This window comes from Rhinolophus hipposideros, assembly GCF_964194185.1.
Source record: "Rhinolophus hipposideros genome assembly, chromosome: 4".
Classification (NCBI taxonomy): Eukaryota; Metazoa; Chordata; class Mammalia; order Chiroptera; family Rhinolophidae; genus Rhinolophus; species Rhinolophus hipposideros.
The window spans coordinates 45,644,880-45,657,501 of record NC_138050.1 but is presented as its reverse complement, the minus strand read 5'-3'; the positions used below and the strand labels follow the sequence as shown (position 1 = coordinate 45,657,501).

Here is a 12,622-nt window from a genome sequence, read left to right as displayed (position 1 = left end):
CAACATTTCATTTTCTTGCCCTTAGTAGTTCAGAATCCCTCTTTCATCCATGGCGTGGGTTTGGCTGCATCTTGACCCAAGGGAAGCCCTTCTCCAAAGCCAGCTGGTACAATGCCAGTGACGGGCACAGCTGCTTCCTGTCAGTTCCAATGCCCCCTCTTGTTATATGCACTCACTACACCAGATCATACAAAATACATCTTTTAATTGCTTTGTAATTGGCACAGATGGCATAATTCAAACTCATATTTTTATTTAATAGACTTTGAAATACCACACTCGGGCACTCATTGAGACAGTACAGGAATCATGATGGTTGAAGTCGTACAAAATTATATTCGGCGGCAGCATCATGTTCTGAAAGTTATTTCATAAAATTAAGACAAAACCATCTAGAACGTAAACAACAACCCAGACTAAAGTCATCAGTCATGACTGAGAATTGTCCTTGCTGGTTTATTAAGATCTCGCTACTTTACTAACAATCAAGAAGAGTTGCAAAATTCTGGCTTATCCAGTGGATGCTCCTCAGAACACGAACTCCAAGCCAGGCCTTGTTGGAACTGTGCGTCTGAACTGGCTTTGCAGGAATCTTTCATTTCTGGAGAGCTACGAGATTCGTTGGTCTTTGATTCAGAAATCATCAGAGAGGATTATGGTGGAGGAAAAATATCATATCATTAACTTCTCTCACTGTAGTAGGGCCCGGGGAAAAAGCTCCAAGTTCTGTCTCTGCGAGAGGGTGACAGAAAGCCTCAAGTCCCATTTATGTTACCCCAGTAATTTTCAGAGTCAACATCACAGGGAAGCCAATGACACAAACGCTTATCAGCAACAATTTGGGTTTAGAGCAATAACTCGAGCCATTTCCTGAAGTTACCTGTACTGCTATCCCAGAGTAGAGGCAAATATTTACTGAGTGGGATGGAAACTGGGGGCAGAGATCCCCTCGCTCCAGAGCAGCAGAGATGATTACTCAGTAGGGGTTTGTATGAAGTTGTAACTACGGGGAATTTTCTATTCAAGTGGATGACAAATGGGAATCCCTCTGACTTTGGTGATTATAAGCATCAGTGACCCAATTTTAACCTGGGAAAGGCATTCATGGGTTGGCTGGTGCTCCAGAGCAGGATTTAACACTGAACTCAGTTCCTAGCTATCGATTCGGTATCTGTTCTGCAGAACTGTCTGGATTTCTCACAGGCAATTCAAAGGCCACTACTTGAAGTGAGCTTCCTATGTCAGACACTAAATAAAGATGGTTTCCATCAACACAGAAAAGCCTCAGTGCACTCTCTCCAGGTCACAGGGAGAGCACGGGTGTGCTCTAACCTAGGGAGTATCAAAATGAAAATCCAGGTGAGTGCATAGTTAGTCTTCCCGGACAGGGCCCTCAGGCTGTGAGCCACTGCTGGTTGTTCTTGGTTTAGTGTGCCTGTGTCACCTCCACAGTGGCCTTCACGTCTGCTGCGGACTTGTCCAGGGCAGGTTTCTTTGAGTAATCTCGCTCTCCAAAAATGGTGCTTCCTATGCGGACATTTGTAGATCCCACTTCAATCTGTAGGGGAAAAAGAGAAAGTATCCAGGGCTAAGTTTAAAATAATGAAGTGCAGCAAATGCTGAAGCTGTGCCTCTCCTTCTGATTCTCAAGGGGCTTCCATGCAGAATAATGACAATGCAGCTGAGGACGGCCACAGGGCAGTGGTTCTCCTTGGGGGCAACATGACCTCTAAGGGGTGTTTCAGAAGTCAGTCAGGATTTCTCTGGCTTTCACAGTGATTGGGGAACCTCCCTGGCACATCGTTGGGTGGGGACCAAGGGTACTAGACATCCTCCAGTGTGTGGGACAGCAGCACCATGAGTTGTCTCACAGCCCACACGCCTTTCTAATGTTCCCTGGTCAGGTAGAGGAAGAAAACCTCCTTATCATTGTCTCACAGAGGATCTAATTCCATTTTATTTTATTTATAAACTCAAAGTTCTTTGCATTGTTTTAATATACACAATTTTCCAGGAATACAACTACTGTCTACACAGAAGGAAATTTATACTTTGATTTCTGGAACTTTATCAAGTTATCTACTATTCCAGAAAATCATGTATTTGTGTTGCCAATATAGTACACCTGTATCAGTATATTTTTTACAGCTGCTGCATTCATGGTGAATCTACACATAAGACTAAGCATCAGACTAATTCACGACTTACTGTCACATATCTATGTCTAAGAATTTACATAGTGAAACGCCTTTTAAAAATTATAATTGCTTCTTATTTATCTTTCAATTCCACTTAGGGACTTATATTGAGTTTAAGCAATCATGTGTCATGCTGTAATTTCTATACATTTCATTTCAAAAAAGAAGAGGGTGGGGGACGTTCGAATAGTTGAGAAACGTGCGATTTGGCGCCCTCTTGCTACAATGAGGCAAAGGTTTCTCCAGCAAGAACTGACTCTTGCAGTGTGGCCTTTTGGACCTGCCGCTGAGGCAGGTAATGGTACCAGCAGGACACTTACTGCGTGCTGGAAGTCCACGGACATGCCCATGCTCAGCTCAACCTGGTCAGTAGGGATGTTCAGCTTTTTACACAGCTCCTCCCGCAGTGACAATAACATCTGACAGAAAGAAAAGTGTGATACCTAGATTATTCCTACCTCTCTAAGAGTGCCCGAAAGTCACTGAATCTCAACATCTCTGACAAAGATTATTTAATCCTCATGGTTTCAAGGCCTGTTAAAATTGCCGACAGTTACTGAAAGGGTTTTTAGCAAATTCTCCTATTTTCAAGAAAATTATCAGTCATTGGAGAAGAAGAGCGAGCTCATTTTCTCTAAACATTGTGTTTTAGTCCGGTTCAAACTGAGTTGAGAAAGGTCTGTGGGATTTCTGGAACCTGTTCTTTCCTTTATTAATGAGAAGAGTTCCGAACACGGTTATAATACCTGACAAACAGCCTCTGGATGTCTCTGAAGTCGACTACAACAGCCAGCCCTGCAATAGCATTTCGCTATGATGCTTCTTTAGCACATGAGCAACCCCGCCATCCCTGGCCCCCAGTACCTGGAAGTCTGGATTTGGTCCTTGACTAAGATCATGCCCAAAGCTTCCTATGGTCATCAGCCCCACGAATTCCAGGCTGGGGCACTTGGCATTTATGTGCTCCACCACGGCTACTGTCTCTGAAGGTAGAAGGCCATGTTTACCTTCACAAAAAGAAACAGAAGACACTGATACCAAAATGTTTTAAGTAGCCAGAGAAAGGCTCCATTTTTATCCCTTCCTTGTAATAGAGGAGTAACCCTCAGACAATAGGACCTCTGGAAAGAACTTGTCCTCAGGTCCAAAAGAGTAACTTTATATTTGAGGTCTTTGTCTGTGTTGTTCCCCTTCTGGTCAGGTTCTGAGTTTCTCAAGGGAAGAGCTATAAATTGAACTCTCTTTATTCTCAGTATCTGAGATGAGAACAGCTAGCGTAGAGGGAAAAGAAAAAACATGGCTTTTCTCGGAACACCAAGAAGATTCACATTGCCAAAATGACAGATTAACCTGAGCATTATTTTTCCAAATCTGGCATTTCTATAGTTTTATTAATTTATTAGTAGAATTGTAAAAAATTAAAATAAAGTGTATATTACACTGTTTTGTCTATATATTTATAAAATTTAACTGAACTTGCTAATTAACAACTAGAGGAGGACTCTGCTGTAAATTAGTAATATTTGTTACGCAGTTATAAGGATTATTGATATTGTTGGTCCCTCGTTTATCAAATGGAGATGGAGAAGCTAAGAAACTCACTTCAATCTTTAATTATGGCAAATTGTAGCTAATTATCAAGAAACAATGTAATAGATTTGATCTGGAGTCAATTTCAGATTGATCTATATTGATAATGCATAATCTAGGTACATGTACATATAATAAGTTAAAATTTACTGAACACACGCTAGGAACACGTGACAAATCCTAAGAGCTTTTCATTTAATACAGTAACTCTATGACGTGAGCACTCTTACTATCTCCATTCTAAACATGAGGAAACTGAGGCACAGGGAAACTCAACACCTTTTCCAATGTCACACAACTAGGAACTCTGGAACTGGGATTGGAACCTAGGTAGCCTTACTGGGATTTGAACTCAGAGATTATCTGGAAAACAGATGCCTATACTGTGTTCCTTCATGCTGAGATTTGGTGAATACTGGGTATAAGCAAATAACTGGTCTGTAAACACATATTTATTTATTTATTTATTTTTAAGGAGGGTGCAGCTCACAGTGGCCCAGGTGGGGATTGAACCAGCAACCTTGTTGTTAAGAGCACTGCACTCTAACCAACTGAGCCAACCGGCCGCCCCATGCCACTTATTCTTAACAAATAGTTAACAAGTAAGATGTGTAGTTTTCTATGCCAACAGCTTTACCTGCATTAGCACATTCAATCCTCACAACACCTTCTGGAGTAGATACTATTATGATATCATTGCCAGACAAGAAAACTGAGGGACTGAGGGGTTAGGTAACTTACTCAAGGTTACAAACCTAGAAAGTGGTAGAGCTCAAACCCAATGTCTCTGATTTCAAAGCCCATGCTCTGTTCACTATGTTACACTGTTAACCCAAGCCCTTTAAAGATGTTCACTAACTGGCACTCACAGTGATTTTTCTTCTATTTTCTTCCCCCAATGTAACACTTAAGTCATTTTTTCTAAAGACCTGAAAAGTATTATATATATAACTTTGCAATCTTTTTCAGGAGTGATGGTAACTTTTGGCAATTTTCAGGAGATCAAAGTCACAATCTCCTTCTTGATTCTCCTTGTCTGCCTCCTCAAAAATTAAGAAATAATATATCATGATGTACCAGAAAACACTATGTGGACCAGTGTGGATGTCACTGTACCATCTAAATCCCATACAGCACAGTTTACTAAAAGGCCTGTGATTTCTTTCTACAACCTTACCTATCAGATACTTAGGCCTGGCATTCTTCCTGAGCTTCAACCATCCTAAGGGAAGAAAAATCTACAATACAGGTCTGGTCACTTACTCTCTTCTCCACTGGTGTTAATCTGGACCATAACTTTTAACCTTTCAGAAGAACCTTTTTTCTGCCACGAACTGTTCACTTTGTCTGCCAACTTCACAGAATCCACTGTTTCCAACATGAAGAGATTGGGGACAACTGTAATGAGAAAGTGGAAAGGTAATTTTTCACTCACCCTATATCAGCAAGCAACATGCAACAAATCTTTTGGTAGATGGAAAAAATTTTCCAAGGAACAGAAAAAGACATTTAAATCTCAGTTCTGCTAAAAAGAACTTATGTGAAAGTTTTACTAGATATAAGTTCGAATGCCAGACCATCACTTTCTAATCAGCAAATATGAATAAAGAGAGAGAAACAGTGACATACCACCATCATGCAGTGAATGTATCCATATGTTCCAAAAAGCTGATAATTATAGAGATTCCTAATAGTGGGCTTGGTCTGATTACATCTCAGTTCAAACTGAGAGAAGCAGGTCAAGATGACAATAGAGAAAGGATAACCAGTGGAAGCCAAAGTGCTTCTTTGGCATGATATCTCCATGTTCTTAAACTTTCTGGGATGGGGATGCTACAAACAACACCATCAAGACAGTGAAAAAACAGTCCATGGGATGGGAGAACGTATTTGCAAATCATGTATCTGAGAAGGGTCTGGTACCTAGAATATATAAAGAACTTTTACTACTCAATAAAAAGATAAACAACCCAGATTAAAAAACAAGCAAAGGACTTGAACAGACATTTCTTGAAATATACAAATGACCGATATGAAAAGATGCTCAACTTCATTAGTCACTAGGGAAATACAAATCAAAACTATAATGAGACACCATTTCACATATTTTTTATGACTCCATTGCTGTCTTATTACTATACCTCTTTATTGTCGTATTAACTTATCACAATCTACCTTTAAGTGGTGTCATACACTTCACATAAAGTTTAAGAACCTCATAATAATGTGCTTCTGTTTCTCCCTTTCCATTATTTGCTATTATTGTCATGTAGGTTGCTCTTACATATGTTATAAACCCACAATAAATCATTATTTTTGCTTATATAATATAACACATTATAATAAAACAATAGAGAAAAATACATGAAATCTAAAGCTGGCTCTTGGAGAAGATTAATAAAATTGATAAACCTCTAGCCAGATAGATTAGGAAAAAAATAAAGAGAAAACACACATTATCAATATCAGGAATGAGAGAGTTGACATCACTACGAACTCTATAGATATTACAAAGACAATAAAGAGAATTACAGTCTTATGCCCATAAATTCATTAATTTAGATGAAATGGACAAATTCCTTGAAAGACATAAAGTACCAAAACTCACCCAAGTAGAAACAGATTATGTGAATAGCCCACATCTATTAATGAAATTGAAGCTATAGTTAAGTTTCCCAGAAAACTCCAGGCTTCACTGGTAAATTCTACGAAACAGGTAAAAGATAATACCAATTCCACACAAACTCTTCTAAAAGATTGAAGAAGGGAATACTTCCCAATTCATTCTATGAGGCCAGCATTACCCAGATATGAAATCCAAAAACAGATATTTCAAGAAAACTACAGACCAATGTCTCTTGTGAATATAGATACAAAAATTCTAAGTCCTATTTAATAAATCAAACATCACAGTAAAAGGATAATACTTCACGACCAAGTGAAGTTTATCCCCAGGAATGCAGGGCTCATTTAACATTTGAAAATCAATAATGTAATTCAATACGTTAACAAACTAAAAAAGAAAAACTGTATGATTACATTTAGAGTTTTATCTTACCCATCAATTTGTTGACATTTTGTTTCTGTAGGTGGCCAATGAAGTGCCATTTGATCTCAGGACATGAAGACAGAATCTGCAGAGAAAAAAGGTAACCATGTTTGACTTAGATTTTATGGAGGTCTTGCTGGCTCAAATACCTTGCACACTTCCTTCTGACCTTTCATGTATATGCAATAAACCATTATCACCATCTTTAGCCAGGCTCCTAAGGATATGCAGAGAAAAATCTAAGTCTCCTATTCTGTTTCTCTTCTTGTTCCCATCAACTCCCTCCATCATTCAGGTATAGGCCATTAACAATACCCATGAATTGTCCATTAATAAAAGCTTTCAAATCTCAAAATGATCCAAGATTACAGAAAGCTCCTAAAATCACCATTTTCAAAAAATTGTAAAGGAGAAAACTATAGTCTTAATAAAAAAAGAAAATTTAACTGAGAAATACTGGGGGATCATATTGGGTGAGTGTAGACATTTCTACTGCCAGCCCAACCTACTGCTTTAAAACTCAACCATCGACATGGGTCTAATTTTCAATTAAAGAGCCAGGATTTAGATACAAACTCAAGAATTCAGATATCCACTTACTTTAGGATTTGATGCTTTTTCTAGCAGTTCCTGAACCTAAAGGGTGAAAAAAGACAAGTCAGAAACGTGGCAAACATGACTCTTCCAAAGGCAGTTTGGAAAAGAGCTCTTACATAGTTCTCCCCGAAAGTGCGCTGGCCGTGACTGTAGGCCTCAATCACCATGTCGGCAGGTTTGGTTTTGCTGACCGCTACCAGTCGGGGCTGGATGGCTGGGAGATCCTGCCAAGAGGGAAAGAGCCAGATGAGTGAACATTTGGGAAGATTATCCCAGTAAGTTCTGTAAGATAGATCCTGCACAATAGATCAGCAGAGATCTTAACTTGGTATTTGGTAAGCTCCATTTTTCCAATGCTACAGGGAGATCAGTATCAAATAATGTTGATTCAATGTCTTTCAAATGCATTGCATCTCAATTAATATGTTAGCTACTTTAATATCTAGCAAAAGACATTTCTGAGGAGAACTGGGCAGGTAAGTATTATATAAGCAGTACATTTCCTTAAAATGCAGACTTTGGCCAACTGCATCAGCATCACCTGGCTTCCCTTCCAGACCTAATGAATCTGAATCTCTGCAGCAGGAGTCTGAGAAATCTTTTTATCAGGTTGGTGCAAAAGTAACTGCGGTTTTTGCAATTATTTTTAACCTTTTAAACCGCAATTTTGCACAGACCTAATAACAAACTCTCCAGATGATTCTCTTGCATACCAAGGCTGCAGGTTTAACAATCACTTCATTAAGGGAAGGCATCGCTCTCTGACTAGAAGGAAGGCCACTTCTAAATTCTGAAATCCCAAGGTTAACAGTTTTGGAAACTCATTCTGGTCCTGATGTAATTATTAATATTGCCTCCATTCACTTTTGAAAGTGGCCCACTTAGGATAACTGTGTAATTTAGTGTTCAATTTAATAAAAAACCAGTGGCAGACTGAGGTAGGGACACACACACACACAAACTCTGGATTCAGATTAGACCTATCTGACCCCCATCTCATGGCCATTACATAAACAGCAAGTCTTCTCTGCATTCTGCTGCAACCAAATCCACAGAGGCAGTAAGAGAAGTGATCCACCTTTCCTTATCTAGCTCAGTTTTCACATACCCCATTACCCCTTGCCATTTTTACAGAATCACAGTATTTTCAAAGGGCCTGAAGAGTCCAGTCAATTAGCAAACAGTTTCCTCTTTCTTCGGAGAGCTGCGTTAGCAGTCTTTTTTGAGACCATGTCACAACTCCTAGGATTATGTTGATGACTTGATGGTTTCCAGACAGAAAGGTGGAACAGGCAGCAAATCTGCCTGACAGTTATGCTGGGAGAACCTCCCACTGTGATGTGTACGAGGAAAATCTCTAGTTTTTCTTGGAGAATCACTGAGAATCATAGAACATTAACTCCAAGAGCGAGCTTAGAGCAAGGCGTGAGCTTAGGCAAGCAGAGCTCATTCCCTTGCCTATACAGATGAGGAAACTCAGGGACGGAATAAAGTGACTTGTTCAAGGTCACATCTAACTAGTATTCAAGGAAAGACTGTACTAACACAGGTCTTCTCTCTCCAGGCCAGCATTCTGAGTTCGGACACCAACAATACTTGATCAGAGAAAACTTTGACTTCTCTGTGCAGGTGTGTCTCACTCCACATCCTTCAGCTTCAACTTGCCCCGAGGAGGGGCAGATGTTAATACAATTACAAGAGGATACAAAACATATATAAGGGGGAAAAAGGTGTCCCCGTAAGCGGGACAGCTCCCTCCTGCTCCACCGCGCAAGTGCAGCTCTGGCGCCTCCCAAGTCCCGTGAACGCCCCTCGCAGTCGCCTGCGGGTGGAGCTGACATTTACTGAGCATCTTCCAGCCGTGAGACGCTGCCACACACGTGACCTCAGGCGGCTCGGGTCTGCTCTGGGTGCTCTAGTAGAAGTCTTCTCTCGCAGCGGCTGGGCACGGGCCTGCACCTCTTCCAGTTCGCTGATGCTGCTGACCCTTACACGAAGCGGGATGGGCAGAGGCCGCGATGCCCGGACACTCGTCCTTTTCCCGGGGTAGCGGATGCCTTCTGCTCCAACTAAGACAACCTCCAGAAAACCTGACCGACTCCTCGCGAGGTCACTGAGGAAACCCTTGGCTACCTTTTTGAGGCTCTGCAACCTGTGGTCAGGCCAAGGCGGCGGACGGGTCCCGCCCCTCCAGGAGAGCCCTCTGCGTCACCGTGACGACCCATTCCCACGCAGGTGTCCCCCTCCTCAAAGCGGCCGCCCACTGTCCCCCGCGCGGTCCCGTTCCTCACCAGAGGCCGCCGCGCCACCGCCTGCTGCACGCGCTCATTCACTGACCGCAGAGCAACCGCGACTCCCAGATCCGCCGACATGCTGCCAGCTCTCCACATCCCCCGGGGACCAACGTCGAGCCCCAGACCCGGACTCCCCTGAGCTGAGACCACCTTCCGGTCCCGCCCAGCTCACGTCTCCATATGGCCCAATCAGCGCTCACTACCGAATCGTCTCACCCAATCGAAACCTGGCAGCGCGGGGGCGGGGCGGGGGCGGTGTGGCGGACGGCCCCGCCCCTTGGCGGCGGCCATCTTGGGGAGGTAGCCGTGGACCCCCTGGTAGGGCGCTGGGCGCGGGGGCAGGGTGCGGGCTGTCTTGGCGTGGTTCCAGTGACGCCTGGAGAGCCGTCAGCATCCTGCTGCCTGAGCCGCTGGTGCCCCCGCCCTCGTCCCCGCAGCCGCCCGCGCACCCGCGGATCCTCTTAATGCAAAAAACGGAGCCTGTTCCCGGGGTCCTCGTACCTTTCAAAATGCCTCACAAGTTTGCCATTCCCTGGCGTTCAGACAGCTGTGAGCCCAGATTTCTGTGCGCGGGGGCCAGGACGAGCAGCTGCTGGAGGGAGGTACCTCGCTTTTCGTATCTCTTCTGAAGAGCCGCCGAGCTGTGAACGACCCGGCAGGATTCAAATGTATTGTTGTTTTCATTTTTAGACCACTGCGGTCCGATAGAAATGTGATCCACACGTGTAATTGTAAAATTTCGAACAGGCACGTAAAAAGTACACATAGACGTAATGAGACATTTTATGTAACTCAGTCTATCCAAAATAAGATGTCAACGTGTAACCTATGGAAAAACTTCGAATAAGCTATTTTAATTTTTTTTTTTTTTTTGTATCGGACTTAGTTTCCAAAATCCAGGGTAGTTTTGACTTCCAGCACGTGTCAGTGTGGACTATCCCTGTTTCAGGTGATCAGAAGCCCCCTGGGGCTGGTGCTGCCGCAGCGGGAGCGCAGCACGTGTTGGGTCTTGAGTCTCCACTGTAACCAGCTCCGGGCACCACGAGGGTCACACATGTAACGAGGAGCCAGACGACACAGAGACTAACACAGTCAAATACTATTGTTTGTCAGATGACGAAGTAGTTGCTGTGGGCAAGTCGGAGATGCCTTTTGTTAAGGAAAGCACTTTTGGCTGTCCTGTTGATTCTCAAACATTAATTCGATTTCATGAAATGGGATGCTATTATGAGAAAAGGCCCAAGTGTGTTCTCCAGGTTGTCTTGAGGTAACTGGAAAGCGAGGACAATATTCTTACTTTCTTCTCTCATCGTCTTTCCAGACCCCAGGAACTGAGATGGAATTTCACATGTTTTGCTCTGGGAAAAATCACCTTGAGCAGAATCTTGCCATCAAGGACTTCTTTTGGGGAGGTCTCCATTTACCTGGCACACGTGACTGGTTATCTGTACACTAGGGTTGTCAAAGACGCTAGGAGTAATTGTATTCAAAAGTCTCTGGACCTGATAATTTCTATTCCTGTCAAAGTGATAAAACAATGACTAGAATAGCTCTTCATGGTGTGACTATAATAGATGTTTGTTACAGAGATACAAAATTGAAAGATGCTAGCTAGCCGTCAGTGGTGGGAGAAACAAGGGGATTACAGTGATGTGGATCAGAGTGAAGGGTGTTGTGTGGGAAGGACTGGGTGAGCATGAAACACTTAAAAGTGATATGTTATTTGGAAAATATTTAAAGCATCAATAACTCATACATCTAAGGGATGTGTAATCCAGGTGATACAAGACTATGACAACAAGTAGGTGTATCATCATTTAATGGGTCGGGTTTCTTTGAATGACAAGGTCAATTTCCCCATGCCACCATCATGGTGTGTATGTGTGTGGCTCCCCAAAAGGCATCAGAAGACTGATTTCAAATTTCAAGCCAATGAGGGTAGAGGTGGCATAGGATTGACACAAATTGAATATTGTTTCATCATTAAATTGTGATCTTGAATAAGTTACTGAACTTAGTTTTTCATTTATAGAGTCAATATCTCCGTCAGAGTTGCAGCAAGGATCAATCAAGATAATGTGTAACACAGAAGAGTGCTTCCCCAAAGCAGGTAAGGGGTCAATGAATATGAGTCCCCCACTCTCGCTTATCCAGACAACATTTATTGAGGCATTTCTCTATAAAGGTATCTTGAGGGAGACCAAGATGAGTAAGACAGGCTTTACTGTGAATTCATTTCTAAGATGCTTCTTATCTCTAACATTCTATGACCTTATGAAAATGGAGGTAAGGACAAAAATGTCCTGGTGACCTCAGTCCCATCATCGTTTCACATTTTCCAATTTATTTTTCTTAGCTGTGTTTTTGAATCAATTTGATTCCACTTTTTTTTCTCCTTATTTTCTTTTTCACTTTCTTCTTTTCCTCTTCCTGGGACATCAACCATCTAATTTAACCTTTCATCCTTTCCTACTACCTAAGCCTTGAAAAATGCAAATCTATCACCAGTAATTGTCTTTAAATGCTCCAATAGTTTGCAAAAACAAAGAGGAAAAGAGAAAGATTAAAAAGCCAAATACCCAGAGGAACAAATTTTATAAACAATCTAAAACCTAGTCTACTTATTCACCATAAGTGCCATTAAGCTTTTAAAACATTCACCCCTGTAGTATAAGGCCCTGAATTATGAGAAAAACATTAATGGATTTTAAAATTGTTTCCTTCTGAACTTACTGTGATTCTTTGGGGGGATAAAAAAAGACAAAATAATAGAAAATTACGGTTGCCTGGTTACTTGGCTCTGAAGAGAAATAATGCTCATGTTCCAGTTTAAATGAATTCAGAGTAGCCGTGACAGCAATCCCTCAGCAAACATGCTGTCATATTTGGCTTTT

General features: G+C 42.0%; 1 protein-coding gene and 1 long non-coding RNA gene across 5 annotated transcripts in view; one reads left to right on the top strand and one right to left on the bottom strand.

Annotated features, from left to right (window-relative positions):
• Positions 1-236: 236 nt before the first annotated feature.
• PLPBP (pyridoxal phosphate binding protein) lies at positions 237-9,946 on the bottom strand. Its single transcript, XM_081045619.1, has 9 exons — positions 9,726-9,946; positions 7,551-7,658; positions 7,438-7,473; positions 6,847-6,922; positions 5,052-5,186; positions 3,063-3,205; positions 2,519-2,617; positions 1,445-1,558; positions 237-732 (listed from the first exon to the last, which is right to left on the bottom strand). The coding sequence occupies exons 1-9, from the start codon at positions 9,822-9,824 to the stop codon at positions 691-693; spliced, it is 852 nt and encodes a 283-aa protein (XP_080901745.1). The 5' UTR covers positions 9,825-9,946; the 3' UTR covers positions 237-690.
• A 51-nt stretch (positions 9,947-9,997) lies between these two features.
• LOC308496387 overlaps positions 9,998-12,622 on the top strand; it is a 51,202-nt gene continuing 48,577 nt past the window's right edge. For 2 of the 4 annotated variants that reach the window (XR_013993178.1, XR_013993180.1), the window contains exons 1-2: positions 9,998-10,396; positions 11,761-11,838. This is a non-coding gene — a long non-coding RNA (uncharacterized lncRNA). The remainder of the gene's footprint in view (positions 10,397-11,760; positions 11,839-12,622) is intronic. The other 2 variants (XR_013993179.1, XR_013993181.1) reach the window with 1 other exon arrangement.

Excerpts from the sequence above, each read along its gene's own strand:
- PLPBP (XM_081045619.1), bottom strand. The coding sequence starts at position 9,824 with ATGTGGAGAGCTGGCAGCATGTCGGCGGATCTGGGAGTCGCGGTTGCT. Across the intron at positions 5,187-6,846 it reads AAATGTCAACAAATTGATGG|TTGTCCCCAATCTCTTCATG; the intron begins GTAAGATAAAAC and ends TTCTCATTACAG. Across the intron at positions 1,559-2,518 it reads CCGTGGACTTCCAGCACGCA|ATTGAAGTGGGATCTACAAA; the intron begins GTAAGTGTCCTG and ends TTTCCCCTACAG.